Source organism: Hevea brasiliensis, chromosome 5, assembly GCF_030052815.1.
Source record: "Hevea brasiliensis isolate MT/VB/25A 57/8 chromosome 5, ASM3005281v1, whole genome shotgun sequence".
In the NCBI taxonomy this organism is placed as follows: domain Eukaryota; kingdom Viridiplantae; phylum Streptophyta; class Magnoliopsida; order Malpighiales; family Euphorbiaceae; genus Hevea; species Hevea brasiliensis.
This window is the reverse complement of record NC_079497.1, coordinates 16,948,820-16,976,218: the sequence shown is the minus strand read 5'-3', so window position 1 is coordinate 16,976,218 and position 27,399 is coordinate 16,948,820. Positions and strand designations below refer to the sequence as shown.

The 27,399-nt window shown below is 28.2% G+C and overlaps 2 protein-coding genes and 1 long non-coding RNA gene across 3 annotated transcripts; all 3 read right to left on the bottom strand.

Annotated features, from left to right (window-relative positions):
* Positions 1–245: 245 nt before the first annotated feature.
* LOC110635943 (uncharacterized) lies at positions 246–2,550 on the bottom strand. Its single transcript, XM_021785448.2, has 9 exons — positions 2,393–2,550; positions 2,028–2,103; positions 1,861–1,926; positions 1,673–1,770; positions 1,554–1,591; positions 1,332–1,419; positions 883–1,212; positions 712–777; positions 246–621 (listed from the first exon to the last, which is right to left on the bottom strand). The coding sequence occupies exons 2-9, from the start codon at positions 2,086–2,088 to the stop codon at positions 469–471; spliced, it is 900 nt and encodes a 299-aa protein (XP_021641140.2). The 5' UTR covers positions 2,089–2,103; positions 2,393–2,550; the 3' UTR covers positions 246–468.
* Positions 2,551–10,889: 8,339 nt separating this feature from the next.
* Positions 10,890–21,679, bottom strand: LOC110635954 (ATP-dependent zinc metalloprotease FTSH 10, mitochondrial). Its single transcript, XM_058147100.1, has 8 exons — positions 21,351–21,679; positions 20,997–21,243; positions 20,825–20,896; positions 19,524–19,666; positions 15,281–15,766; positions 14,248–15,015; positions 13,398–13,625; positions 10,890–11,560 (listed from the first exon to the last, which is right to left on the bottom strand). The coding sequence occupies exons 1-8, from the start codon at positions 21,408–21,410 to the stop codon at positions 11,081–11,083; spliced, it is 2,484 nt and encodes an 827-aa protein (XP_058003083.1). The 5' UTR covers positions 21,411–21,679; the 3' UTR covers positions 10,890–11,080.
* Positions 11,660–13,391, bottom strand: LOC131179920 (uncharacterized). Its single transcript, XR_009148884.1, has 2 exons — positions 12,593–13,391; positions 11,660–12,472 (listed from the first exon to the last, which is right to left on the bottom strand). It is a non-coding gene; the product is annotated as an uncharacterized LOC131179920 (long non-coding RNA).
* Positions 21,680–27,399: the final 5,720 nt, after the last annotated feature.

Genomic DNA, 27,399 nt, shown 5'->3' with positions numbered 1-27,399 from the left:
TTCTTGAGTATTTTTACTTGATATTAGTGATAAAATTATTCAAAATTTAATATTTATTCAATTTGGAATTTTTATAGAAATAAGAGAATTTCTTTTTTAATTTGATTTTCATTGTGTCTCATTTTTAGTGTTATAATCTATTGATGAATATTGAATTCTATATTTGATCAAAAGACAAAACAAAGAAAATTAAATAAAATTTTGTGATCTCATTAAAATTTTGTGATCGTAATGCAAAATTCAAATTAAAGTAGAAGAGGAGATTTTTTTTCTAATAATATTATCAATTATTAGAGCTAAAATTTACATCATTGGAATATTGAATAGGGAAATGTGATTTGATTCGTTGAGTTGAGGATTTTCATCTAGAATTATGTGCTGAGTCTGACAGACCCTATGATCATTGATACTAAGATCCTGTAGTGATCATTGATTTACTTGAACTAATTGACAAAGCCAGCAAATATCTTAGGCAGTGACAGGTGTCTCCCTTGGAACCTTTCCAGGGTAGCCAACTTCTGTCTTAATTTCAGACTCCCATAGCTCTGGCGCTGCTTCCCTCAGGTTATGGATGCTTTCCAACGCATAATCTGCACCTTTCACCCTCTGAGAAGTACCAACCTGCACCCAGTTTTTTATTAAAATTACATTAATACAATTGGGTTTCTGGATTGTAAAATCTGAATTCTTTGTTTGGTTCTGAGTACTCACCAGCACTGTGTCAAGACCCACACGTTTTCCAGCCTGAATGTTGCGGACACTATCCTCAAAGAACAACTGCAAGAGGCCAGATATTGAACACCAAAATATTAGTATATACGATAGCAGAAACGTGTATGAAAAGACCCGGTTTTTCCATCTTGAATAATCTTTTGAACTTACGGTTCTCTGAGGATTAAGGTTAGCTATCTCAAGAGCCCTTTCTATGGCAATTTCTGATGGTTTGCAGACAATAGGAGTCTTTGGTAAAACAGAGCTTGGGTTTGGTTCAGCAAAATGGCCAATAATGTCAAAAATATCGGGACCATTAAAAGTATTTGTAGTTGCAGCAGCAGCTGATCCCACGAATTCCATGTCATCTTCATCATCAGAAATGTTGCTCATGTGGGTAGGATTTAGAGTCTCAAAGCAAATAATCCCTTCAAAACAATCCTCCAACCCAAGCTTGGCAAGAACTTTCAGGGCATGTACTTTGTCTGCATTTGTAAAGATCTTTTTTTTTTTTCATAGAAAACACAAAAAATAGAAAGAGGTATCATTAGAAAAGGGTCGGATTTTACAAAGTCATTGTCAATTATCTGTTGATTGTTATTAATTAATTAGCTACTTACTACTTTTCGAATAGGCAGGCTCAGCAGAAGACTCCTAAGGACAGGGTCTGGTTTTAAGTTCCCATAGGGTAATCTCCCATGAACATAACTGGCACATAGGAAAGTAAAAAATATAAGGTAAATCAAACTAGCAGTAAAAGAGCTAATATAGACCCTCTTTTTTTATATTTCAATAAAACAAAATAGTGATAAAACAGAAAAGAGGATGTTCCTAGTTCCTACCTGTGATACTCATCATAGTCGAAGTCATAGCCAATTGCCTGCAGAAAGAGCACCACTATTAAAATGCATCTCATGGAACTAAGGAAGATATTATATTATGGTTAGAGGGAATGGCATACCCTGAGGCCGGCCATTGTTGTCCCATAATTCTTGTACAGCAGGTTACCCAATTCAGTGATCTTGCTCTTCTCTATCCCAAGTTGCTCGACCATATAATCTGCAGAAGGGCACCCATTTAGAAACAAAAGCTCTAAGGTATCTGTTAAAGGTTACCCACTACCCATTAACAATAACCTGGCAGACTTACCTTTGATATTCTGCCCACATGCTGCTGCAAGACCAGAACTAAGGGGATAAAGGGTATCATCAAGATCTGTAAATTCAAATAAATGTTTAATTAAATTCTGTGTGGGAGAAAATTAATCCAGCTAGTTCACCAGAATGTCCTCAGGTGAGAAAGTCTTAGAATCTTACCAAACAAAAGGCAATCATATTTAGGCCTTTGTGCCTGGAGATAGCAATCCTCATACTCCATTTTTTATCTTCAAACCTTAAGCAAACAACAGAAACGGAGTAAATTCAAAGTTCAATGATAACTTAAACCCAGCAAAGCTGAGACGAAGATTGAATTTAACTCTCAAAATGCAAGGGCTCATGAGTAGTGAAAAAGGGGAAAAATTAAGGTTCCGATCGATTAGGATTAGCACCGTATGCAGAGATACATCAAGATGAGTGGACAATCCACAACCACTAGAAGTCTAGAACAGATTGCATCAAAAAGAAGAAGATGACAAAATAGAGAAAGAAAATGCAAGAATTGAAAAAGAAGGGCATCATACCAGGTGAAGAACTATAGGAGCAAAGTAGAGACAGAAACTGAGTGAATAATAATAATAGAGAGCAAAGAAGAGGAGGAGGGGGGAAAAAGAAGAGAGGCAAAGAGGGGTATTTATAGAGAAACTGCATTGCCTTTGCGTCCCTGTTCATGAGTCTCCAATCTTTTTTTTTTAAATACGAAGTCATTGTTTTTATTTAAGTTAACCACGTTTAATTAAATTGTAATTCAAAATGACAATTTAAAAGTTAGTTGAGACTTGAGAAAGGCGCACACGAAACAGAAGGAACCTGCAACGAAAGGAAGTATGGGCGCTTTTCCAACTGCGCCAACGTAAAAAAATAAAATTTGTTAAACCGTGTTCACTCCTCGACTCGGTCTCTTTTTCTAGAAATTTCCAGTTATACCCTTCCATCACTTCACCTGTTAATATTTTTAATGAATTATAAATTAATTCTCACCAATTTATTAAAATTCGCAATATTTTTATTATCAAATAATTAAAAGTCTGTTTGCTTTTTTATTTTTTTATTTTTTAAGAAATTTTTTCATTACACATGAAAAAATAAGATATAACATTATAAGTTAATTATGAGATTATTATAAATAGTTTATATGTTAAATAATAAAAGAGAAAAAAAATTTTATATTACTAAAATATAAGAAATTTTAATGTTTATAATACGAGGAAAGATGATTTAAATAAAATAGAAATTGAAGGAAAAAAAATGGAAGGAAAGTGATATATATATTATTTTATAATGAAATTTGACATTTATATTTATGTGAAAATAAAATAATTAATTTTATTTATTTTTAATTTTTATAAATAAATTATTAATATATATATTTATTAATAAATATATATATATATATCTATTAATAAATAACTATATTTATTACACATAAATAATTATAAATATATTAATTTAAAACAAATAATCATATCTCTATTAGAATTTAAATAGAATGATGTATTTATTTAAAAAGTTATCATAATTTTTTATCATCTATAATATATGAGTTATTCAATTTATTTATACACTTTTTTTATTTTTTTTTTTAGCTTTTTAAATTTAATTTATAAAAAATTTTAAAAAAATTTTTTGAAAATTATTGTTTATAAATTTTTTATTTTATTGCATCTTAAAAATATATTTTCATAACCTTAGGGTAATCTATGGCGACAATTAATATCTTCACCTACTTTCTCAACAATGAGTAACAGAGTTGAAACTCGTGATATATATAATAATATGCATGTGTGGCTACGTGCGCTGTAAAATAAGGATTAACTCTATAAATAATCCAAAAATCAAAATTTGATCACGTGAAACAAATAGAAATAGCTGTGGAGGCCGAGGGGTACAGCTGTACAAAAGGGCACAAAGAGTGCGGGACAGCTAGATGCTTTCACCTATAAAAAAAAAAATAAATGCATTATTATTGTTATTATTATTATTACAGCATAAACAAGTTGAGGGAAGAAGCTGTGAAAATCCATAGTTTCATTTTTTTTTTCTTTTAAATTAAGATATTTTGGTGTTCTATTATATTTCTATGTTATAGTACCTTTATTGAATGCGGAACACTGCATATCCATCTGGATTCTGGACTCGTCTGTGCACATGCTCTGCCTCAAAGGTCTTTTGCTGTACGCGATGTTTGGATTGGTGGAGAAGGGAGAGAAAAAAAATTAATTAATTAATTAATTAATTTTAAAAAGATTTTTTTATTTAGATAATAAACAGAAATAAAAAAATAAATTTTATTTTTTTCTAATTATTTTTACTCTAAATTCAATAAAAAATAAAAATTTAAAGAAAAAAATACTAGGCTTTAATATTAATTTTTACTTTTCCATTTTATTTCTGCTCATCTAAATAATAAAAAAATAAAAAGTATATTTTTTTTCTTCTATTTTTTTTCTCTCTTAAAATTTATCGAAACATGGTGTTATTATTTTTATTATTTTTCCCCTTTCCTTTTCTTTCACATCTATCTAATGAAGTGGAATTCAATTGCAACTTTTCTTTAATATTGTAATGGCAATAAAAGTATAATAATATATCCTCAATTATGTTCGTTTTTATTTGATATATATTTCAAATTTTAATTCTAAAAAATTATGCTAAAATAAGTAGTGGAGAGATTATAGGGTAATTTAGCTCAGATTATTATGAAAATTAGTTTATAAATATTAGGTTTAATTTGAATATATAAGTATTTAAAATTTTAAATAATTATTTATTTAGTTAAAATACTTATAAATAGCTGATAAATAATTTACACATTTGATAAAAAGTAATTTGTAAGTATATTTATTATTAAAATTCATTAATTCAATGTTTTATTATAATATTATATTTTAATCCTGTTACAATATAATTTAATTTTAAATTAAATAAACTAATATTTTATAGGCAAATATTTTATTATAATTAATAAAAAGTAATTCTTAAATTCATTAAACTTAATGTAAATAATTTAGTTAAATTATTGCAAGAAAATAAATTTTTTTAATTAAGATGAATATGAAAATAAATATAATAAGAATATATAATGGAGATTATAAAAAAGATATATAATAAGATATACAATGAAAATATAATGAAGCATCTGACCACATCCACGTCTACACATACATAATATTTAGATAAATATTATATATAATTACTTAATTTTATTAGTATTTTTAAGAAAAATAATTTTTTTTATAAAATTTATTAAATTTTTAGTTTCTTATCATAATAATTTTTATAAAATCAAATTGAATTTTAATAAATTTTATAAAAAAAATAAACTTTAATAATTTTTATAAAAATACTCATCAAATTGAATGATCATCGTGTAATAATTTTTCAAATTATAACATATCTCTTCAAAATACTAATTTTTAACAGTAACTTTCTACCACCAAATTGCATATTGTTGATTTTTTACTGAAAATAATTATTTCCTGATTTTTTTTATAATCTTCATTAAAACACTAATAGATATAATCGAATTCAACTGAACAGTATCCTAGCTAAATTTTATGAGTTCTTTTTTTGTTTTTTTTTTCCCTATTAAGCCATGTTTGGCAGAAAATTTAATATTCAACAGTGTGTTGTATAATTGATATATAAGATAAAGATGATTTGTATGCATTCATTTATCCAATAATTTTTTTTTCTCTTTCATAAATATCTATTGTACTTTGAAGTACTCTATAAAAGGAAAAAAGTTAATGGTTTTTAGGTTGCTAGCACTAAGGGAAAAGGAAAATAAAAGGGGGAAGGAAAATAAAAGAGGGAAAGTAAGGAATGAAAATAAAAATTATTTTCCTTTCCCTTGTTTGGTTGAGCGAGAAAAATATTAGAGGGAAAGTTATTTTATGGATAATAAAATTACAACTTTACCCTTAAATTAAAAAAAAAACTATTAAGTAAAAAATTATTAAGTAGAGGGGTATTTTTATATTTTTAAACATTTTTCTCTTACTTTTCTTTTATTTTAAAGAGAAAAGAGAAAAAGATAAAATAATTTTATTTTCCCTATAATATTTTTCCTCCCCTTTTATTTTTTACTCAATCCAAATAAAAGAATGAAAAATAAATTTATTTTTCTCTCATATTTTTTTTTCCCCTCCCACTTTCCTCCCTTCCCAAACATACCCTAACTGTCTTAGATGCTGACATTTTCATTCAATGGATCTGTACAGTTTCAGTTGGTTAGCTGATATTTCTTTGTTAATGTTAATTAACTTTTGCCACGTAATAAAATGGGTGCCAAATGCAAAACAATTTTCACCATAATTAATTACTTATTTCGATGTTTAATAATTATTGTTTTTAAGGGCCAAAGGTTGTTAATTATTAAAAGAAAAGTGAGTTATTGAAATTTAAACTTATAATTATTTTTATAAGCTAAGAAAATTAAAAAAAATAAAAAGGAGAATTAATATCCAAAATGATGAGGTGTATATAAATTAAAGAAAAAGAAAAGAAAAGAAATAATAAGATAAGGGTTGAAGAGATAATAGCAAGGCAGAGAGAGATACACATAATTGAGGGGAAAGACAAAAAACTCACGTCTGTTAATATCTAATGATTATATACCAATCATAGCTGCAAATTTCTTACAAGACACGTACACTAATCAGCATTAGTCTTTGCATTTTACAATGTTATTTTATTAATTACATTAAATAATATGCAGTTTTTTTAATTAAAAAAAAAAAAAAAAAAAAAAACCTCTCTAGTGCGCTCATCATTGCCTTGTAGAGTTGGGTACGTGATTAAAGGGTTTTCATTAGTGTCTGATTTAACTATCTTATAAGAAATTTATCATCGAGAATAGTGAGTCTCAGGAAGTTGCAAATATGGGTTGCCCGTAATCGATTCATCGATCTCATTAAATGGAAATAATTTTTAATCATCAATATTGGAGTAATGAGTTAAATCAGAGTAGAATATTTTTAATATTAAAGATTTACCATTAAACTACTATACTAAGTGATTAAGCCGTAGTTGATGTAATATTTAAATTTTAAAAAATTAATAATAAATATAATATTTATATTTATATAATTTTCAAGTGAAAATAATTTTTAATCATCAATATTAAGATAAGACAAGAAGTAGAATCAAAATTGAACGTCTTCAACACCAAAGACTTATCACTCAGTTACTATACTCAGTGATTATACAGTGTTCGATGCAGTATTTAAATTTTAAATAATTAATAATAATATAATATTTACAATTAAATACTTTTAAGTATATTTGATGTTCAATTTGAATCTTTCAATTGAACCATTAAAAGTAAACTTTTAAATTTTCAAACTTATTAAATTTTTTGTTTAATTAAATTAATAAAAATGATTTTTTTTAATTTTTTATTAATAAATTATTTTAAAGAAACCAAATATGAGATAGATTACGAAAGTGTTCACATTTAACTTAATTTTTTTATTAAAAATTAAAGTTTTAATGGGGTGATGTCCTTATCAATCCTCATTCTTACCACCAAATACAATTTGATGCGTCAAAACATTCAAAATTTCTCATAATAATATTATTTATTGTTGTTTCCTAAGTTGGAGCTGTTGTGGCTTTACAATTCTCAACATGCATTAAAATAATATTTAGGGTTAGTAAAAGTAATGTATTTTCTTGTCTACTTTGTTGTTAAACAACATTAACTCTTTTTTTTTTCCTTTGTTTATAATTTGACATTATATTAATTGTAATGATTTAGTAGGTAAGGCAATAAAAATAAGAATATATAAAATAGAAGGAGGGTATAATTGGAGTTTATGGCGCCATTGATTTGGTGAAAATGACTAACTGAATCAAACTTGATGGTATTAAAGTAATGAAGTAGAGGAGGAAATAATTGGAGCCCTAAGATTGCATTAGAGGGAAAAGTACAAGAGAAGATGACAGAAAAAGCCTCAAAAGGGAAATATATATAAATATATAAATAATTATTTGTTTTATAATTCAGAAAATAAATGATAGAGAAGATGGTTACGTAGTTGGAAAAAACATATGAAGTGGTGGAAGGCAGTGGGTCTTGTGAAAGCACCATTTCTTTAACTCTTTCTTCTCAATAATTTCAAGTTTCAACAGACTGGGCTGCCACTGACTATGACCCTTTTCTTTTCTTAAATCTTTGTTATTATGACCCTTAATTATTCATTAATCAACTCTCTCTCTTTGTTTCTTTATTATATATTTTGCCTTTATTATTTGCTTAATTTCAGTGGGTTGACTCGGAAAGCTACAGCAACGGAGATAGATCCTAAACATTGTCATTAATTATGTATTATCATTGGAAACCTTAGTTAATTTTTGAGTTCTCATTTTCAACATTATTGCCTGCAACTTCTTCCAATTCATATATTGTTAAACTTGTTATCATTTACACTTTGGTCAGCGACGAATGCAAAGTGTTGAAGGACAGTGTCTTTGAATATGTTTCAATCATAATTTTAGGCTTGTTAAAATTTATTTTTTATTATTTAAAATAAATTAAAAAATATTAAATTTTAATTTATTTATTATAATTAAATTAATTTTTTTTTATTTTAAGAATATGAGCTCATATTTTTTTCTTTTTATAAGAGGAGAGAGCATTTAAAAAATCACCAGTCTGGGAAAAGCACCATCAGAAATATCTCCTCGGATCAGCCGAAGAAGACTCGGTGGAATGCTATCAAGGCAAGACAGCCCAACAGAAAAAGAATCGAGTCAATTTAGAGCTCTGGTGGTTTGGGTGCTGCTGGGAAGCTCATTAAATTTTTTTTATTTAATTGAGTTAATAAATAAATATTAATATCTTAAATTTTTACTATATATATTTTTTTAGAGTCAAGTTTAGGAGTCTATTTAAGACAATTAACATTCAACCTATTCATAATTAAAAATTAAAATTTTAGAATAAAAATGACTCAGGTTGACTTTCTTAAGTTCGTTATTATTTATAACGAACTAAGCTGTTTTTTTTTTTATTAAAATCAAATTTACAATTTTAGAGACAATTTCAGAACCACTAGAATAAAGCGCATTGATTAAAAAAAATGACTTTTAACACTATTTAATTGCAATTACTGAATTGATCAATTATTAGATCTATGCATGGCTTCATCTCACGGAACTCTTATGCTGATAATGATACTCTCTGTTTGACTATCATACAAAAAATAGGAGATAAATGAACCGTGTACAATTCTACTTGCAAGACTTTTTCTAAATTCCACAAAAAAAATATTTGCCTATAAATAAAGCAACATCTTAGAAATTACAGTAAATTTTTAAGCATTCTACATTGTTTCTCACAATTATGGAGTTCATCATAGGAGGATTAATTAACAAATAGCAAATATAAAATTCTGCCTTGAGCAACCATAAGATTTTTTTTTGTTCTTTTAGTGGTTGAGAAAAGTGGCTTATGTAATGCTAAATATTCAAACCTTGTCTTCAACATTTATTAGAAAAATTCTTTAGGAGTTTATTAAAGAATAAGTTTAAAAAATTGCCAAAATAGGCAATCCCACTAATTTAATCCACCAATAATTGCATAGAGGAGAAAAAAAAAATAGTGGGTTGGTGTTAAGGAAAAAATTGACATCAAAAACATCTTTTTTGTTGTTAAAGAGTGCATGGTGGGATAATATCAAGCAGCCGCAAACTACAAAAGTGTGCACTTCTTGGGATCTCATGCCAATCCGAATCTCCTTCACGCCATCTTTATCTTAATAAAATTTACAAAATATACAAATAAGAAATGAAAATTTGGGAGGAATTATTACTCCCAGTTGGAGGGTATATGCATATGTATATCCCAATTCCTCAATTGTGTTTGCCTTCCAACAAGGAGGCCATTAACTTGGGAACTTATGGGCAGCCTTTTAAGGACACAAAGCAGCAAAAGTTTGTCCAGTGTGATTTCCAGGTACCCCACTGAGCTTGTGACCTCCATTAGTATGCTACACCCTAATAAAAAGAAAATTATAGCCTAATAGTAGTGGCATATAACTCACCTGACTGACAGAAGTTTAACTTTTTACTTCTCCAATTCCCTAAAAAATAAAAAATGTTACTAGATAACCTAATAAAAATATGGAGTCCCATCCACCCCAATTGATTGTTTCCAAAAGAAATGGTAAGCATCTTTCTTGAACACAGCCTCAAACGCGTTCAAAAGAAAGAGGTCCACACAACACACACGGCCTCTTTTCAGTCATATTTATTGCTTCAGATGAATTTGTGGTTGATAAGATTTAGTGAACAGTGACCACTCTGCTTATATACATGACATTATATTCACAAGATATGAATTGTTATCTGCTACCTAAATTAATTAAATTAGAGATGTACGATAACACAACACCTCTTGCCATCTTTCAAAGAGGGTCACATATCAGGAACTCAATAACTTTGAACAATTAATTCCACAACTCTAAAAATCTTCTAGATTAAATTTTTGAGGTTAGGAGACTTTATGTAGGTATCCTTGTTGTTTTTGAAGAAGACACTCCATTTTAATAATAATACAAAACCCTCCCTTGTGGGGAAACTACCACACACCACTCATGCAATTGATGGGAATAGCTTTCCGACACCTTATTTTGAAATTTGTTTGGCAAGTCAATGTCACAAAGTTGTATTAAATTATTATATGATTATTATAAGAAATTGAAAAGGGCATATAGGCACCGTGCGCCCACATCTTTCCTACTAGTGAAATTTGGTCACTAAGTCCAAAACTTAGAATCGTCTTCTGTTCATTCAAAGATGCTAGAAATTAGAAAAGCATTCTTTTTTGCATCCTGTGTCCAAATGCCTACTGTAGTAGAAAAAGAGATGGGAAAAATAATGTCTTTAAGGCCATATTCTATCCTCTTATAAAACAAACCGACCAAACTCACTTGACACCAATCGGGCAATCTTGCAGTGTCAGTAATGTTTTTGAGCCACAAAAATAGTCTCTATATAGTCTATAAAACAGGGATATAACTGCATGGATCATCCATTTTGCATATCTCATATCAATACGGCAACAAGGTCAAGAAAAGCTAAGCCTTCGAAGATGATCTTCCAATTTGTTGAATTTTACAATTTCCTTTAATTAATGAAAAAGGGAAACTTACAAATTAACTTGACAAAGAAATTCCATTTACATATCCATAAACTTTTTCTGCCTGCTAAGCGGGAACAACCTGCGGTTCAATGTTCGGTGATCCTCTATCATCCTCCAAGGTCCCACCCTTGGTTGTATCTTTAGACTCCCTGTCATCTTGAAATCCTTCCTTAAACCTATCATAATTAGTAGGCTCACTTGACTTGAACGGACGCTCGCCCAGGACTCTAACCAAGTCATCTTGATGAAGGACCTCCCTCTCGAGCAACAGCTCAGCAATCTGAGCAACTTTCTCCTTGTGTTCCTCTATCAATTGAACAGTACGTTCATATGCTTTGGCTACCCATTCTCTTACTTCACTGTCTATAATTGCACCTGTCTTGCTACTATAGGGTTTAGTCATCTCAAATGTATCATCCCTCTGGGGAAAGGATAAAAGACCCACCTTGTCGCTAAAACCATAAACTGCTACCTGAGCATAAGTCATTTTTGTTACTTTCTCCAAGTCATTCTGGGCTCCAGTTGAAATCTTCCCCAGCAAAACCTATCCAGAAGAAAACACAAAATTCGAGTTTCAGGTTCATGCCCTTACAGATGTATGCCATTGAATATCACATATGAATTTTCATATGATTGATTGGGGTATAAAGTATAAACTAAACTCCAGTAAATGCATACAAGTGAGGTACACCAACGTAAGGGGGGAGAGAGAGAGAGAGAGAGAGAGAGAGAGAGATAGAGGTGGATGCAAAAATAAGTTTCTTACTACATCACAAGCTCTTGACAAAAATGAATAACAGTAGCATAAAGAATATGACCCTTCAAACACCATATGTTTTATCGGAACAAAAATAATTAACCTCAAAGTGAGAGACCGGCTGCTCAATACTAATGTTGCATTGCAATCACAAGGCCATAATCTTAGACCCTGCTACCATAGTATCATAGTGATAAAAATATCTGCTAAAAAAGTTCTTGTTAAAAGATGCCCACAAATAACTTTAAACTAGAAAAGTTTTGCACACCTAATTTCTCACTGAGGTATCACCAAAAAGGTTACAAAAAGAAAATATATCTTACATCAGCAATTTCTACATTCCAAGGCCAAACACCAACAAATATGGAATCATATAAAATTGCTTTCAAGCAACTAGAGTCCATGTCATTCATGATTATTCATCACCATGAGCAGTAAGAGAAACTATCATTTTGATTTAGATAAATAATTGTGCATGAACATTATCAATTTGTAATACTATTCAAAATGACGCAATCTATTGTATAAATACTAGAAATTAATACAAAGATTCATTGAGATTTTCCTTATTCCACAAACATTGCTTTGGGCCAAGTACCAGAGCCTGAAAATGGCTAACACCAACACTTGTTCCTCATCTTAAACTCGTCTCTTGCACTGCTTTGACACGGTCTCACCATTCATTCTCCAGTGAACTTACTAACAAATTATTGAGCATGGACAACCAGTTTATTCATCTTTCAAATTATCAAAACCTATCAGAATTTATTGATGGTACCAAAAAAAAAAATCTGCCAAAGATAATTCAACAACGCAAACCTGATAAATTGGAGGCTACTGTACAAGGAGTCAGTTTGGTTGTGTGATGGGTCTTGGTTGCACAGACTCCAAGGCCCCAAAACATAGTTTATTTCATAAGCATGTTTCTAGAGCTTAGGGAGAAACTACCATTTCAATACCTGGGAGTTCAGGCACCCACGGCCTCCCACATCATCCAACTCCCTTAATATCGCATTTTGTTCCAGGACCAAAGGATTATTTCTTGGCTTTTCTCTTTCTTATCCAAGGAAGCTTTTTCCCCATGTTGTTGGCCTAAAAAATTGTCACCAGGCTAGGGAGCAAACATATATGGCTAAATCTTTGAGGCACAACAATTACAGTTCAGAAGAAGTAATATCGCAATAAAATGTTTACAAAAAAAAAAAGAAAAGAAAAGATGTTGAATAAGCAAGGCAACAACCTTTAGATGACATATACATTACCAGGACTAGGGGCAAGTTTAGAGCATGAAATAAATGCATTCAAAAAGCCTAAGCCAGGGATTATTTTCTTCAATCCAGAAAGCTAAACCCCAGTATGCATATGAGAATCAGATTCATGAAATTACAAACATGATTTCAAGATTTTCAATTTGCTAATTCACACACTAACCCAAAAGGCGTCAGCCTCTTACTTTAATCCTCAAACCTAAGCCTAGCATGCATTTTATACCCACAAGTCACATTCCAGACAATTATATAAGGGCTCACATTGATAAATCAAGATTTACAACTTCCAAACTAGTCCTATTAACCCATCCTTGAAGACATAAAAAGATAAAGAGGGCCGAGGAAGGGAGAATCACCTGCTCAGCAGCTCGACCACCAAGTGTCATGCAAGTCACATCAAAGAGCTGCTCCTTGGTCATCAAAAGATTTTCATTGGGAACATACTGAGCAAATCCCAGTGCTGCAGTACCACGTGGAACAATTGTTACCTTAAGCAAGGGTTCTGCATGTTCCAAGAACCAACCAGCAACAGCATGACCAGATTCATGGTAAGCAACTGTCTTCCTTTCAAGCTTGCTAATAACCTACACACAAAAAGATAAAGGTTTTTATTTCATTTTTCACAACCCCTGGAATAAATTAATAGTATAACAAAACTAGTGACGAAATAGGAAGAAGAAGAAAAAGAAAAACCTTTAAGCCCTCCATCAAAGTTAAACAATGTAGTTAATAGATATTACAAAATAACAATGTGACGGCAAATTTTTTCTTCAGTATACTTCGACTTGCATGTTCTAGGACTCACAAACGAAAAGTTCAAAACCTTGATGAATTTAACTGGCATAATGTAACCAGCTTATTGCAACATACCCAGGTAATAATTAGAAGGATATAACCCAAAATGATATTATTATCAAACTCAATGAAGTAAACCTCAGTCACAGATTATCAATTAAACTTTATGATTTTAAGAAGAAACTCCTGCACATGCTATCACCATTTATTAAAAATAAAATTATATTCAGTTAATAAAATTTAACTCACTTGATTTAGAGGTTGATTCCTTTTATGTCTTAAGTTTTTAACATAATAAATTAGCCAAGCCCATGGGAAGCAAATAGAATAGAGAGTTAGAAACATCATAAAGTGCACTGACGTCTGATACCAAATAAAATAAATGCAGTACCAACCAAGGAGGCAAAATACCTTATTCTTCTTTTCCAAGCCACCAATTACCCTGTCTATAGCTGCCTCAAAGTGTTCCATTGTCACTTGTGCACTCTCATTCCTTGCAGCAATTAGAGCAGCTTCATTGCAAACATTTGCAATATCAGCTCCAGAAAATCCTGGAGTAAGAGCAGCAAGTCTCTGAGAGTAATACGATGGATCATTATCAAGTTCTAGCTTTTTCAAATATATCTGGAAAATCTGGTTACGGCCTTTGATGTCAGGTTTATCAATTGTAATTTGACGATCAAACCGACCAGGTCTCAGTAGAGCTTTGTCTAAGATATCAGGCCTATTTGTGCCCGCAAGTACAACTACTCCTGAGGTTGTTCCAAATCCATCCATTTCTACTAGCAACTGATTAAGAGTACTTTCACGCTCATCATTGCCACCCGAAAAGCCTCCACGCCCCCTCGCCCGACCAATTGCATCTATTTCATCAATGAATACAATACTAGGTGCGCATTGCCTTGCCTCCTGAAATAAACTTCTAACCCTGGATGGCCCAACTCCAACAAACATTTCAATAAAATCTGACCCAGATATAGATAGAAAGGGCACCGCAGATTCACCAGCTGTTGCCTTAGCAAGAAGTGTCTTCCCTGTACCAGGAGGGCCTACAAGGAGCGCACCTTTTGGAATTTTAGCTCCCAGTTCCTCATATTTCTTCGGATTCTTGAGGAAGTGCACAAACTCCATAATTTCTTGCTTTGCCTCATCACACCCAGCTACATCTTTAAAGAATACCTATACCACCAAATGAAAAACCTTAAAGGATTAATATATTGATCATCTTACAATTTTTATTACATTATTTTATATAAAAGACAAAAGGTCAGAGCATGTAATAATCCAAGTAATGACACAATTAAACAATAGAGAGAAAAGAAGTTGTATACAGTTCCCTGTGTGCTGTACAAATTGTTCTTTAACAGCAGAATAACATGCTTATAAAAGCTCATTCATTTTATTCTCATGTCATCCGCCCAAGAACGAATAATGTGCAACTAACCTTATCTTTGGCATTCTTATCCATTTTCGTGAAATGTGCCCTTCCCATGTTAAATATTCCACGACCCCCTCGTCCACCGGAACCACCAACACCAAGACCACTCTGCATTCTTCGTCCCATGAACCAGAGTGTTCCTAAAAGCAAGGCAGTTGGAGCAAACCTCATTAACTCTTGATGCCAGTTCACTTCATTCACATAAGTTACAGGAACATAATCATGAGGATCTATTCCTAGTGCTTCCTGTGCCTCCTCCAGCTTCTCCTCAAAAGACTCAATACTTCCAATGTTAAAGTAATATTTGTAGTGTTTGGTATTCCCTCTAGCAGGGGTACCATTGGCAGGAAGCTGAACAATATCATCACTGGTTTGATTTCCATTCTTTGGGGAGCTCCTTACATACACCTTTGCAACTGATTTATTTGAAACAACAATGTGATCCACCAGGCCAGGTTCAAGTAACTTGGTTTTAAACTCTTGGAAGCTAATCTGAAACAAATTACACACAGAAAAAGGGTTAAAAAAAAAAGATAATTTTAGCAGAATAAAAACCAAAAAGTCACGTGTAGACCCTTATTTTGTGATGAGTACGTGCATTGAGGCCGTAGGAAACCTGATGATGAAAAATATATAACTATAAGATATAATTAGAGACATGAAACTGAATTATTAATTCCGTGGCATGATCTTGAAAAAAAAAATAATATGTTTTTTAGGAAATTAATTTAATTTAAATAAAATTTTATTTTATTTAAATTTGATATGGGTAATTCTTAAATGGACTTAATTAAGTTTAATTGGGTCCCATGAGTCTAAGAAAGCCTAGTTAGGAATTTTAAATATGACTCATTTAATTTATTTTTTAAAAATTAAAATAAGAAAATATCTTTTTCTCTATCCCTCTCCCATACAAACTCTCTCTCCCCCTTTAGCCCCACTTTCTTCCTCACTCCCTATTGGTGCCACCCCCTTTCCCTCCCTTCTTATTGGTTAAAACACCTCATCCATATCTCAGTCTCACCCAAATTCTGCAATTCTAGTTGTTTAAGTTATTTGAACTTTATCACCCTAGGACTCCAAACCCTATCACACCTCTCTCCCAAAACCCTATAGATACCCTACTAAAAAAAAAGAAAGAAAGAAAGGGAGAAAGAGAAGACAAAAAAAAAATAATAAAAAAAAAAGGAAAAAAAATTAAAGAGAGGAATAGCCAAAATTCTTGTAGTTTCTTCTTTCTTTCTAGCGCTATTTCTTAAAGGTTAGTTCTTTTATTTTATTTTCAAGATCTATGCTATGTAATGTTTAATTCTATGTTCCTTGTTTTTAATTTATTTTATATGTTCATATAGATCATGTAATCATGTTTAATTTAAGGGGATACACAACTCTACACATATTTTGTTTTCTGTCTCTCATATTTTTATTATTTTTTGTTATTTTCTGAATTTGTAAAAAATTTGAAAAAATTACATTTATATTCTACACAAAATTCTATTAATTTTAGACTCAAGAATCACTAAAAAAGCTTCAATATTTTATAAGTTATGGCTGTTTAAATTTAGGGTTCCTGTAAAATCTAATTTGCAAGATATTCGATTTGTAGAGTCCATATCTCCCTTGTTTCTTAATATTTTTGTATAAATTTGATGTCTAAAATTAAGTTTGGAATCTTGTGAATCTTTTCCAATTAGTTTCGCATGCATATCTATTATGATTAGTGAGTTATGAATTTTACAAAAAATTAGTACGATTCTGTCATTAAAAAAATTTACGATTTTTGTAGATTATTTGGCTAGGATTTTATTTAATCTATGAATTTTATGATATTGTATGATATTTTTGCTATCTTCTGTAATTTTTTAATGATTTTTAGGCTTGTATAACTATTTTTCAAAAATCAAATTTCTTACTACTGTCAATCTGTAAGAATTTGGAAATTATATGTTTATGCATGTTCTTGTATTTTCTTGGGTTCCAATTAATATTTGACCTGTTTCTCTGTGCTTTTTTTAATTCAAGAAATGTTATGACTTGTTTGGAATATGTTAGAAGATGTGGACCCTTAGGTAGTTGTAACTAATTAGGAATCTTAACCCTTTAGAAGAATAGAATTAGATTCCAATGTAAATTGTTATTAATATTTTCTTATTTTTTTATTTCTTTTATTTTCGTTAGTTTCTTTATTTTTTATTACAAACAAAATTGGTAAGTAGCCCTAAGGTGAGTACCAAAGAGGGCATTTGCGTGGAGCTTATGTGAAGCTAAATGGGAGTAAGCCAGGGATATCATTATCATACTAGAAGAGAAGACCATTTTTTAAGGGTAACTTGCTCCAATGACAACTGCATTTACCAACAGATAAATAGCCCTAAACTCCTCGAATAACCATTGATATGAAATTGTAGTAATAATAGAATTTTTATTTGGTAAATAAAAATTAACTTTATTTTTAATTTAACTAACTTTTGCATGTAATTAATTTAAATAAATACTTTGTAAATTAAAATTAATCTTGTTTGTAAATTAAACTAACATTGACATATAAAATAAATTTAATTTAATACTTGGTAATTGTAAAATAATTTTGCATGTTAGAAATCTTCATTAAGTTGTGATTGTTTAGGCCTTACGTGATATTAGAATAAATTACACAGGTACATAATTAACTTAGTTCAATTATTCTTAGGGCAACTTGGTGAAAATTAATTAATTAAGTTAAATAAAAATGCAGAGTTATTTGAAATTGAATTTGTTTGTAAATTAAATTCTCAATAATAAATTAATTTTAGTCATCTGGTAAATATCATTTAAATAATTAACAACCCCATAGATAGGAATTACTTGTGCACGAAATTTGTTTGTAAACAACAACCCTTTTGTGAATTACTTGCATATATAGGATTAGAATTGCATTTTTTATGATGAAGTTTGATAAAGGAATAATAAATAAGACTTTTAGAAATATTAGTAGAGGACTGACACTCGAATTAACGAGGTTAGACCAGGCGTAAGGGGTGCCTAACACCTTTCCCTTATGTACTCACTATCCCGAACCTAAACATTGAGCTATGGTTATGACAATTGTGAAAACTCTGCAAGGAGTAAGTTGCCATCCATGACCCTCGGAAGAAACATTGAATATGTCCCGGTTATTACCCGGGTAGCGACTCCTGTCTATCTATACCTTCGTGGCATAAATCCTTAGTACCGTAATAGTATTATGGGAAGACGGTACTTACCAGTGATTTGATTCTATTAGGATTGTATGAAGTGCATGTATAGGAAATGTTATCTAAGGAGGTGGTATTTGAGTGAGACCATTATAATTCCAATATCTTTCCTGAGCATTAACTGGTGCATTTTATATAATTCTAATGGATGATATTTCGTCTCACGCCCCCCCCCCCCCCCACGCTCCTACATCATGCAGTCATAATTTCTTTTTTATTTTATGACAGATTCTTCAGATAAAAAATCAAAGACACAAAGCACCACAGTTCAGAGAATAAAATCTGGAATATGAATGGACCCACTTAAGATTCATGGCATTAAATAAACTAGTCCCAAATGAATAATCCATTCTTCGAAAAAAGCTCTAAATATATATTTGACAAAATACCAAAAGAATAATCGAAAAAGAAAAAGAAATAATTTAAATAAATTAAAATAAAAAGCAATAGATAACCATGATACACACAAACTACTCTAATCTAATTAGTATCATCAATTAGCCGGTTTCAGGATATCCTAGCAATGCTTCTTCAAGAATGTGCTCATGTGCCTCATGACTCTTTATCTACTTACACTTTGTTTTTGTACAAGGTAACTCATTTTTGTACAAGGTAACTCATCATCCTCAGAATGAGATAAATACTTTAATGATAAAGGGGATAAATATAAATAAACATATTACATTGATGCACAATAAGAACTACAGCATGAAACTTGAAACTCTGGAATTTGGTCAAATAATTGCAACAAGAACTACGCACAAGACCAAAGTGCAGAGAAGCAGGCCTGCTTATAAACTCAACCTCATAATTCATCAGCATCCTAACAATATCAGATACCAAGGCCTATAAGCAGTACAAGCATAGCAAAAGAAGTCCATGTGTACTACTAAAATGTCAATATATAGACCAATTCACATCAAATTTAGTAAGTCAAAAATTAAAGTCTATATCAAGTTATATATCTATTCAAAACAAAAAACCAATTTCTGTAAGATAGTTGCAGAATCTCTAACCTGCTTCTGCTCGTGAGGGCCGAAAAAAATTGATGAATACAAAAAGGCAATGAACAATAGAGGAGCAATGAAATTTTGAAACTGTTTCATAAAGTTCTGGGCGTTTCCACCTCCACCACCACCACCCGCACTACCCGAGTTCCCTGCAGAAGCACAAAAATTTCTCAATCATCGGGTCTACAAATGCTTCATTGTTTCATTGCAAGGAACTACTAAAGGTTAGAAGGGCAAAAGCACATACAAAATCTATTATACCTGTGGAGATTACCAATAAGATAAAGAAACAGGCAGTTCTGCTTCAAAAACTTAAAGAATAAATAAATTAATAATCCATGTAGCATATTCGATGTAGAAAAGAAACAAACTTAACTTATAGTTCTAGATCACCCATAACTTGGATCATGTAAGAAAACACTGGATCTCATTTTTAAGCCAAAAAAATAAAGAATTGGACAATCAAACTAATCTTACAAACTGCACTACTAAAGCTCAAGTAAAAATATTGCAATTTCACTTCTCCTCTCTCATATATAAATTCAATGGATCATACAAACACAAGCACGCTCAGGGACAGAATGAAAAATAGAACGGTTTTCATAACCACTTTAGGATATGAAGTCCCCTGTAAAAAAGTAAGGACACTAAGGACATGTTGTTGCATTGTAAACAAATTTGAAACTCATAATCGCATTATGAATCTTCTTATAATTTTTTAACCTTTTCAACCTGCAATGGAATGTAATAAATGAATGTCCATGTAATTTCCAATACATTAGTAGTTCTAGAGGTGATTACATGGTAAAGTAGTTTAATTGATTATTCCATTAAAAATGCATAAAAGTTATTATTGCACCATTGTCACGACAATAGTGCAATAACAATCACAACATTCTCCATATAATCACATTCTATTAAATGTTTCACAACAATCTCCATTTTATTCTATTGTATTTTAGCATTTAAAAAAAAAAAAAGCCAAATCAACCGGGCAACCAGAAGAAAAAAACACAGATTTTCTTGAAAACAGTGTATTATGTATATGCTCCCACCAAGCAGAACTTAAACAAGCGCAATAGCACTCGAACTTCATTGCTTCAATAAGTACTCACACTTCAATGCTTCAAAATCAAAAGCCATTAGCATAAAGCACAGGCCACTCTCAAGATTAACTTTTAAGCTTTCTTAAATAAAGTATTGCAATGCCTCAAAACAAAGAAGTCAAACAAGAACAACGTCATCTGGAACTCAAAATAATAATAAAATTGAAGAAAGCATGGTGTGAAGTAGCAAAAGATACACACCTTTATATTCAGATTTGCTCTCATTTTCTTTTGGAATTTCCTTCTTATCCTTCGGGTAGTAGTTCTCATATTCTATGTTAAACAATTAAAAACAAAACATCACTGGACAAATAAAACCCAAACATTAAACCAAAACAGCATCTTTAAAAAAAAAAAAAAAAAATCCACTTACTTCTCTGCTTTGGAGCTTCAGTGGAGAAGAATAGACGAACCCTGGGGTTTACAAGGAGAGTACTCGAATTGGGAGAGTTTGCTTTCGACAGGAGTAGCCTCCCACCTCCAGCAGAAGTTAAATATCCTCTTACAATCCCTAATCCGCCATCCACGAGTGAAATGCACGCATTCTCTAGTAACGCCGTTGGGAAAATTGATTCCTTTACCGGGACAGTCCGAACATTACAATTATCGGCAATTACATTCTACAGGAAAAAAATAAAATAAAATCAGGTAATAATGAGGAGAAAATCAAAATCAACAAAACTAAGAAAAACATGGAAAGCGAAAAGGAACAAGCTTTTGCGCTTACTCTTTGGAAGGCGGAACGAGAAGAGAGAGAAAGAGAGCGACCGATTCTTGAGAAAATCATTATATCGAAGATTGTGACATGAATAGAATAAGTTCAGTTGATAAACAGTAAGAGTGAACCCCAAATACAGCTCGCAGCGATTTGGTAACCAAGTCTGTTTGGATGACCAGAAATAGAATTATTCGAAATTTATAGGATTTCGAGTGCAATCACAAGTTTTACATGGCCTGGGTTGGCGAAATCGAGCCAAGGTAAGGAAAACAACGAGTTGGACTCATGGCCTCATGCAGTGACTAGCAATGGCAATTTTTCCGCACCCGATCGATCCGTCCGCACCATTTAATTTTTTCGGACCTGCCCCGATTTTGATACTGTGCGGGTATTATTATTTTTTTATTAAAAAACAATTTATTTTTATATATTTATATATCATAACTTTTAAAAAATTATATATAATTAAAATTATGTTCAAAATATATATTTTTATCTTTTAATTTTTTTAATAAATAAATTTATATTATATAATTATAAATTAAAATTAAAAAAATAAAAAAAAAACTTTGCAAGAAACACATTAAGTTGAGAGGGTCAATTAACCCATTTAACTTTATAAAAAATTTTAAAATATATAAAATATATAAAATATTTTAATAAATTAATTTAATTGAAATTGATAAAAAATATAAATTGGTTCAATTTTGTGTTTATATATATATATATATATATGTATATATATATCTCTGTGTGTGTGTGAATAAAGGAGAGGGAATATTAAGATTTTTCAAAATAACCTTTATAATTTTTATTATTTATAATTATATTATTTTTTATTATTTAATTAATTTTATAATTTATATAAATTTAAAATTCTTAATATACTTAATTAAGTTTTTTAATAATTTAAAATATTTATTTATAATTATAAAATTAAATATTCTATATAATATATAAAAATAAAAAGATCAAGATTTTCAAAATATCTTTCATTATTTATAAAATTTAAAATATATATATTTATAGCTAAAGAGAAATAATTTATTACTAATACATATCACTTCATCACTAATATATTTAACAACAAATTTCATCGCTAATACTTTATTGTTGAGGCTTATCCATATAGCATTATCTTTTAGCGACATAAAGTTCATCTCTAATACTTTTCTAGATAAGGCCATACAATATCGTCACTAATAATATTTAACGACGTTAATCCTTAAAATTTTCAATTTCTAATACTACGATGGTTAACATAAATTCAATTTTTAATATTATTTTAATAATTATTATACTTAGTAATAATAAACTAGAATTATCTAATAAGAACTAAAATACACGTATTATAAAGATAAATGATTATAAATATTTGTTTACATTTTTATTAATTTCTTTTTTATATAAATACTCTTATTTCATTATAAATACTATTATTATTATCATCAAAATATGTATCGTTGGAAACTATATATATTGTTAACATTATTTTAAAATATTATAGAATAATGTCTATAAAACTTTTCATAATATTCATTAGAGTTAGTATTGGATTAAATATTTAAATAAAAAAATTTTAAATATTATAATATAATTTAAATAAATTTTATTATATTAAAAAATAAATTTTTATAAATTTTTTATTATTTATATTCTTGAATAAAAAATTCAAAACGTAACATATTAAAAATTAATATATCGTATAGTAATATTATATTATATATAAAAATTAACAAAAAAATATGTATAAAAAAGTGAAATTACAAATATATATATATAATAAGCATAAATAACGTACAGCCCACAGTACAAAAAACATGTGTGAAGGAGAAGGATATTAGTTTTGTCCAAAATGCTCTTATTATATATAGTATTTATAATTATATTTTTTATTATTTAATTTAATTTTAGAGTTTATATAAATTTAAAAATTCTTAGGTTTTAAAATTGAGTTGTCTATATATTTTTTTAATAAATTTTAATAAATTTTATATCTTATAATTATTTATGTAAAAATATATTTATACAATATATTTGAATTGTTGTAAAAGAACAAGAAAAAAAATAATATTTGTCTGTCAAACATATAAATTCTTTTATTGAAGTTCTCTTTTTAGTTTAATTTTTTATAAATTTATTAAAAATATAAAATATAAAATAAATTTATATTTTTAATTATAAATATATTTTTAAAATTCTTAATTTTACATTAATATATAAGTTAGTTCCAATTGAAATTGAATTAATAAGTCCTTTGTAAATACTATTACATTTATTGATATATAAGCTTTATATATATGTGTGTGCAACAACGAAAAAAATATTATAAAAGAATTCATATCAGTTTATTTATAAAAAAATATTTAATTAGTTTGTAAATATAATAAATTTATATAAATTTAAAAATTTTAAATAATATTATAATTACATACAAAAAATATAAAATAAATTATATATATGAGAAAAAAATTTGAATTGGTAATTATATATTATTTTAAAATTAATAATTAACATAATAGGTTAGGCTTGAGTTTAATTATAAATTAATATCATTAATAGAATAATTAGATTTTATAATATTAATTTTTTTAAATAGTATATTATTAAAAGTTTAAAAATATTAATTTATGTATATTATTGAAAGTTTAAAAATATTAATTAATGTAGATATAAAAAAAATATAATAATTTTTTAATTTTTTAATACTATAATTTTATCGTAACTTGGCAAATAATAAATACATATAAAAAGAGTTAAGAATCATATTTTGAATATAAAATTATTATTTCAATTTAATAAATTTATATTTAAATACAAACACAAATTAATATTTTGATTTAAAAAGAGTTTAATTTTTATATGAATAAAGTATTATATTATTTAATAGAATTTTTATTTATCTTAATGCAACAACTTCTTTTATTAAAATTTGACATTTAATTCTAAAAAAATAATTATAAAAATTTAATTAAAAAATACATTATAAGTCAGTTTGACAATGTCAACTAAATAATTATACATGTTTTTAAATTTAATCATTTCAATTAAAAATAATAATATACTAACGTCAATGTTTTTTATTCTATCAACATTGATTTTTTATATTTTATATTAAAAAAATTTTAATTATTAATTTATTATTTATAAATAATTTATTAATGTTAATTTTATTTTTCAATCTTATTTTTAAAGTTTTTCTTGACATCACAGGAAAATTTGAAATTGTGTAAAATATTATATATCAAATAAAAATTAATAATATTGGTACTTATTTATATGGGTGTACATAATTAATTTTATTAAAAAAAATTAAAAAATTGAAAATAACTAGAAATGAAAAAAAAAATCAACATTATATAAAATTATATTACATTAAATTTATTTTATTATTTTATGTATAAACTTGTAAATAGTATTAGAAAAAGTTTAGATTTTTCACTCTAATTATATATGTCTTATAAAAATTATAAAATGCTAAAAGCTAATTAGTTTTAATAAATTTAATAATTTATTATTGAAAAAATTTAGCATAAAAATATATGAAATAATAAAATAATAAATAGTTAAATTTATATATTTATAAAATATGTATAATTATAAAATTATATTATACTTTCATTGATATACTTTTATTTTCATTAAATACACATTTAACATATATGTCATAAAAAATGAAAAATTATATATTATCAAATAATAATTAATATATTATAATAATATTATATCATATAAAAATAATATATATAAATATTAAATTATTAGTACATACAACAAGTACCAAAAAAACGTACAACGGACGTTTAAAAAAAATAGCATATATAAAAAAGTTAAAATGTAGATACTTTATAACTATATAATTCATTTGCAAAATTTAATTTTCAATCTTTTAAATGATATATAAAAAATTTTAGACATACATAAAAATATTTTATATTTAAATTTTATTAGTTAGTATAAATAAGGAGAAAAATATTTTATTGTGCAATCATCATTTTTAATATCTTGATATACTAAAATAATCGTAATGTCTTGATTAAATCTCAAGTTATATACAAAGTTATCTAACTATTAACCTTTGGCTCAGTGACAGGACACACTCCTTGATAAAACCATAGCAATTTCACGAATTTATGCCAACCCATATAAATCACATACACATGCGCTATCCACAGCCGATGTGGCAATACCCTCATGTAATGTTGCTCATTAATAACAATCATATCATGATCTCTCACACATAATATATATATATATATATTATGTGTGAGAGAATAATAATAGGAAATGTGTGATGAGAAAAGTATGAGAGAGAGGAGAGAGTAGGGAGAGATGGGAGAAGATAAAGAGAGAATTACAGTACGTACAATGACCGTTAAAAAAAAAAAAAAGCATACGTCTCAATGTGTTTTAAGGTTGCAAGGCAATTCACGCCGAAGTGAAAAGGTGAGAGTTGCCACTCTAATTTTTGAGGGAAAAATAGAAAAAAAAAAAAAACCTTTTATTTTATTTTTGAAACTTTTGTTTAAAGAAAATAATCCACTTCTATTCTAGAGATTCAAGATTCAGGGTCCTTATACGTGTGGGGAAGCGTTAGGCATCCCACATCGTCCCAAAAGAGTATATGGATTAAAGAATATGCTCAAATGAATTAATGTCAATGATTTGAAATGGAGATTAATTTATAATGTCTGTTCCTTATTTTAATCGAAAAGGTAAGAATGCTTGAATGTCTCATTCTTAGAGTAAGTCAAATACACGAGTAAGTGAAACACCCTAAAAGTGAATTTTGACTACATTTGATTTTTATTTAATTTTTTTGAATCTTTTATTTTAAAAGAGGCTTCTAAATTTGACAATTAATTTGATTTTAATAACAAAATTTATTTGAAAATTAAATTCTGCTTGAAAATAAAATTGGGCTTTGAAAATTAAATTTGTTGAAATATAAGCTTGTTTGAGTTGAAATTAACCTTGAAAATTGACTTGTAAAAAAATTTTGGAAATTAAATTAACTTGAAAATTAAAAAAAAAAATGTTTGATTTTGGAAAGGAATTTTAAAATAGCTTTTTTTGGTTTTGAGGGTTCTTATTATTTTTTTTAAACCATATTAAAATAGAAGCCAAATATATTTTTTTTAAATGAATTTTAATTTTATTTTAAAAAGGTACTAGTTATTTTATTAAACACAAATCTTGTTAAAGGATCAAGCATATACATGATGCAAATGATACCTATTTATTAATTTCCTCCATTTCCTTGATTAAAACTTTAATACCCGGAAATGTATCATTCAGTTCCTAGGGATTTTGATAGATCGTGAAAACCTTCAACTCTCCATCATTAATCCCATTATCAGTGTCCAAATGACTAAGGGTGTTATGTGTGTGGTGTACCTAATTAATTATAAAATGCAACTTACGAATTGAGCATGTATATTATTTACAAGTTGATCGAGAGATTTAGCGAGGTGCCTCCAAAAGCTAGATTTTACAAAATTCATAGCTCTTGACCCATTAAATAATTCCCATACGAGAATAATATTATGTTTGAATTTATTATTATCTTTAGAATAGTTTAAGAGAAATTAATTTAATTACTTTGTTTTATTAGATATAAGATGAAATTATCATTATGCCCAACAAACCATTAATTATTATTTCTTTAGGTTTGAGATGCAATTATCATCAAACCCATGATCTTTATTTTATTTTATTTCGTGAGATTTAAGATGAAATTATAATTAAACCTTCAATTATTTTAGTTTTATTTGATTTATAGAATTTAAGATGGAATTATCATTAAACTCTAAAATCTTGATTATTATCTGACTTATAAGAATTAAGATAAAATCATTATTAAACCCTGAAAGATTTTATATGCTTTATTTCAAGTTTGTAGGATTCAAGATAAAATTATTATTAAATCCTAACAATACTTTATATTTTTAAATCCTAAGGTCTAAGATGCAATTATCATTAGACCTAAAATAATTAATTCTAAATTTTGTAATTAAAAAAGTCTAAGATGAGATTATCATTAGACCTAAAATTATTT

Bases quoted from the DNA above. Each gene is read 5' to 3' on its own strand.
- LOC110635943 (XM_021785448.2), bottom strand. From the start codon at position 2,088: ATGGAGTATGAGGATTGCTATCTCCAGGCACAAAGGCCTAAATATGAT. The intron at 1,771-1,860 runs GTAAGTCTGCCA...GCCCTTCTGCAG, and splicing joins ATGTGGGCAGAATATCAAAG to ATTATATGGTCGAGCAACTT. The intron at 1,213-1,331 runs GTAAGTAGCTAA...AAAAAAAAAAAG, and splicing joins GCCTGCCTATTCGAAAAGTA to ATCTTTACAAATGCAGACAA.
- LOC110635954 (XM_058147100.1), bottom strand. From the start codon at position 21,410: ATGATTTTCTCAAGAATCGGTCGCTCTCTTTCTCTCTCTTCTCGTTCC. The intron at 15,767-19,523 runs GTTAGAGATTCT...AATTTGTTTCAG, and splicing joins GCCCTCACGAGCAGAAGCAG to ATTAGCTTCCAAGAGTTTAA. The intron at 13,626-14,247 runs GTATTTTGCCTC...TTTTGTGTGTAG, and splicing joins GCTTGGAAAAGAAGAATAAG to GTTATTAGCAAGCTTGAAAG.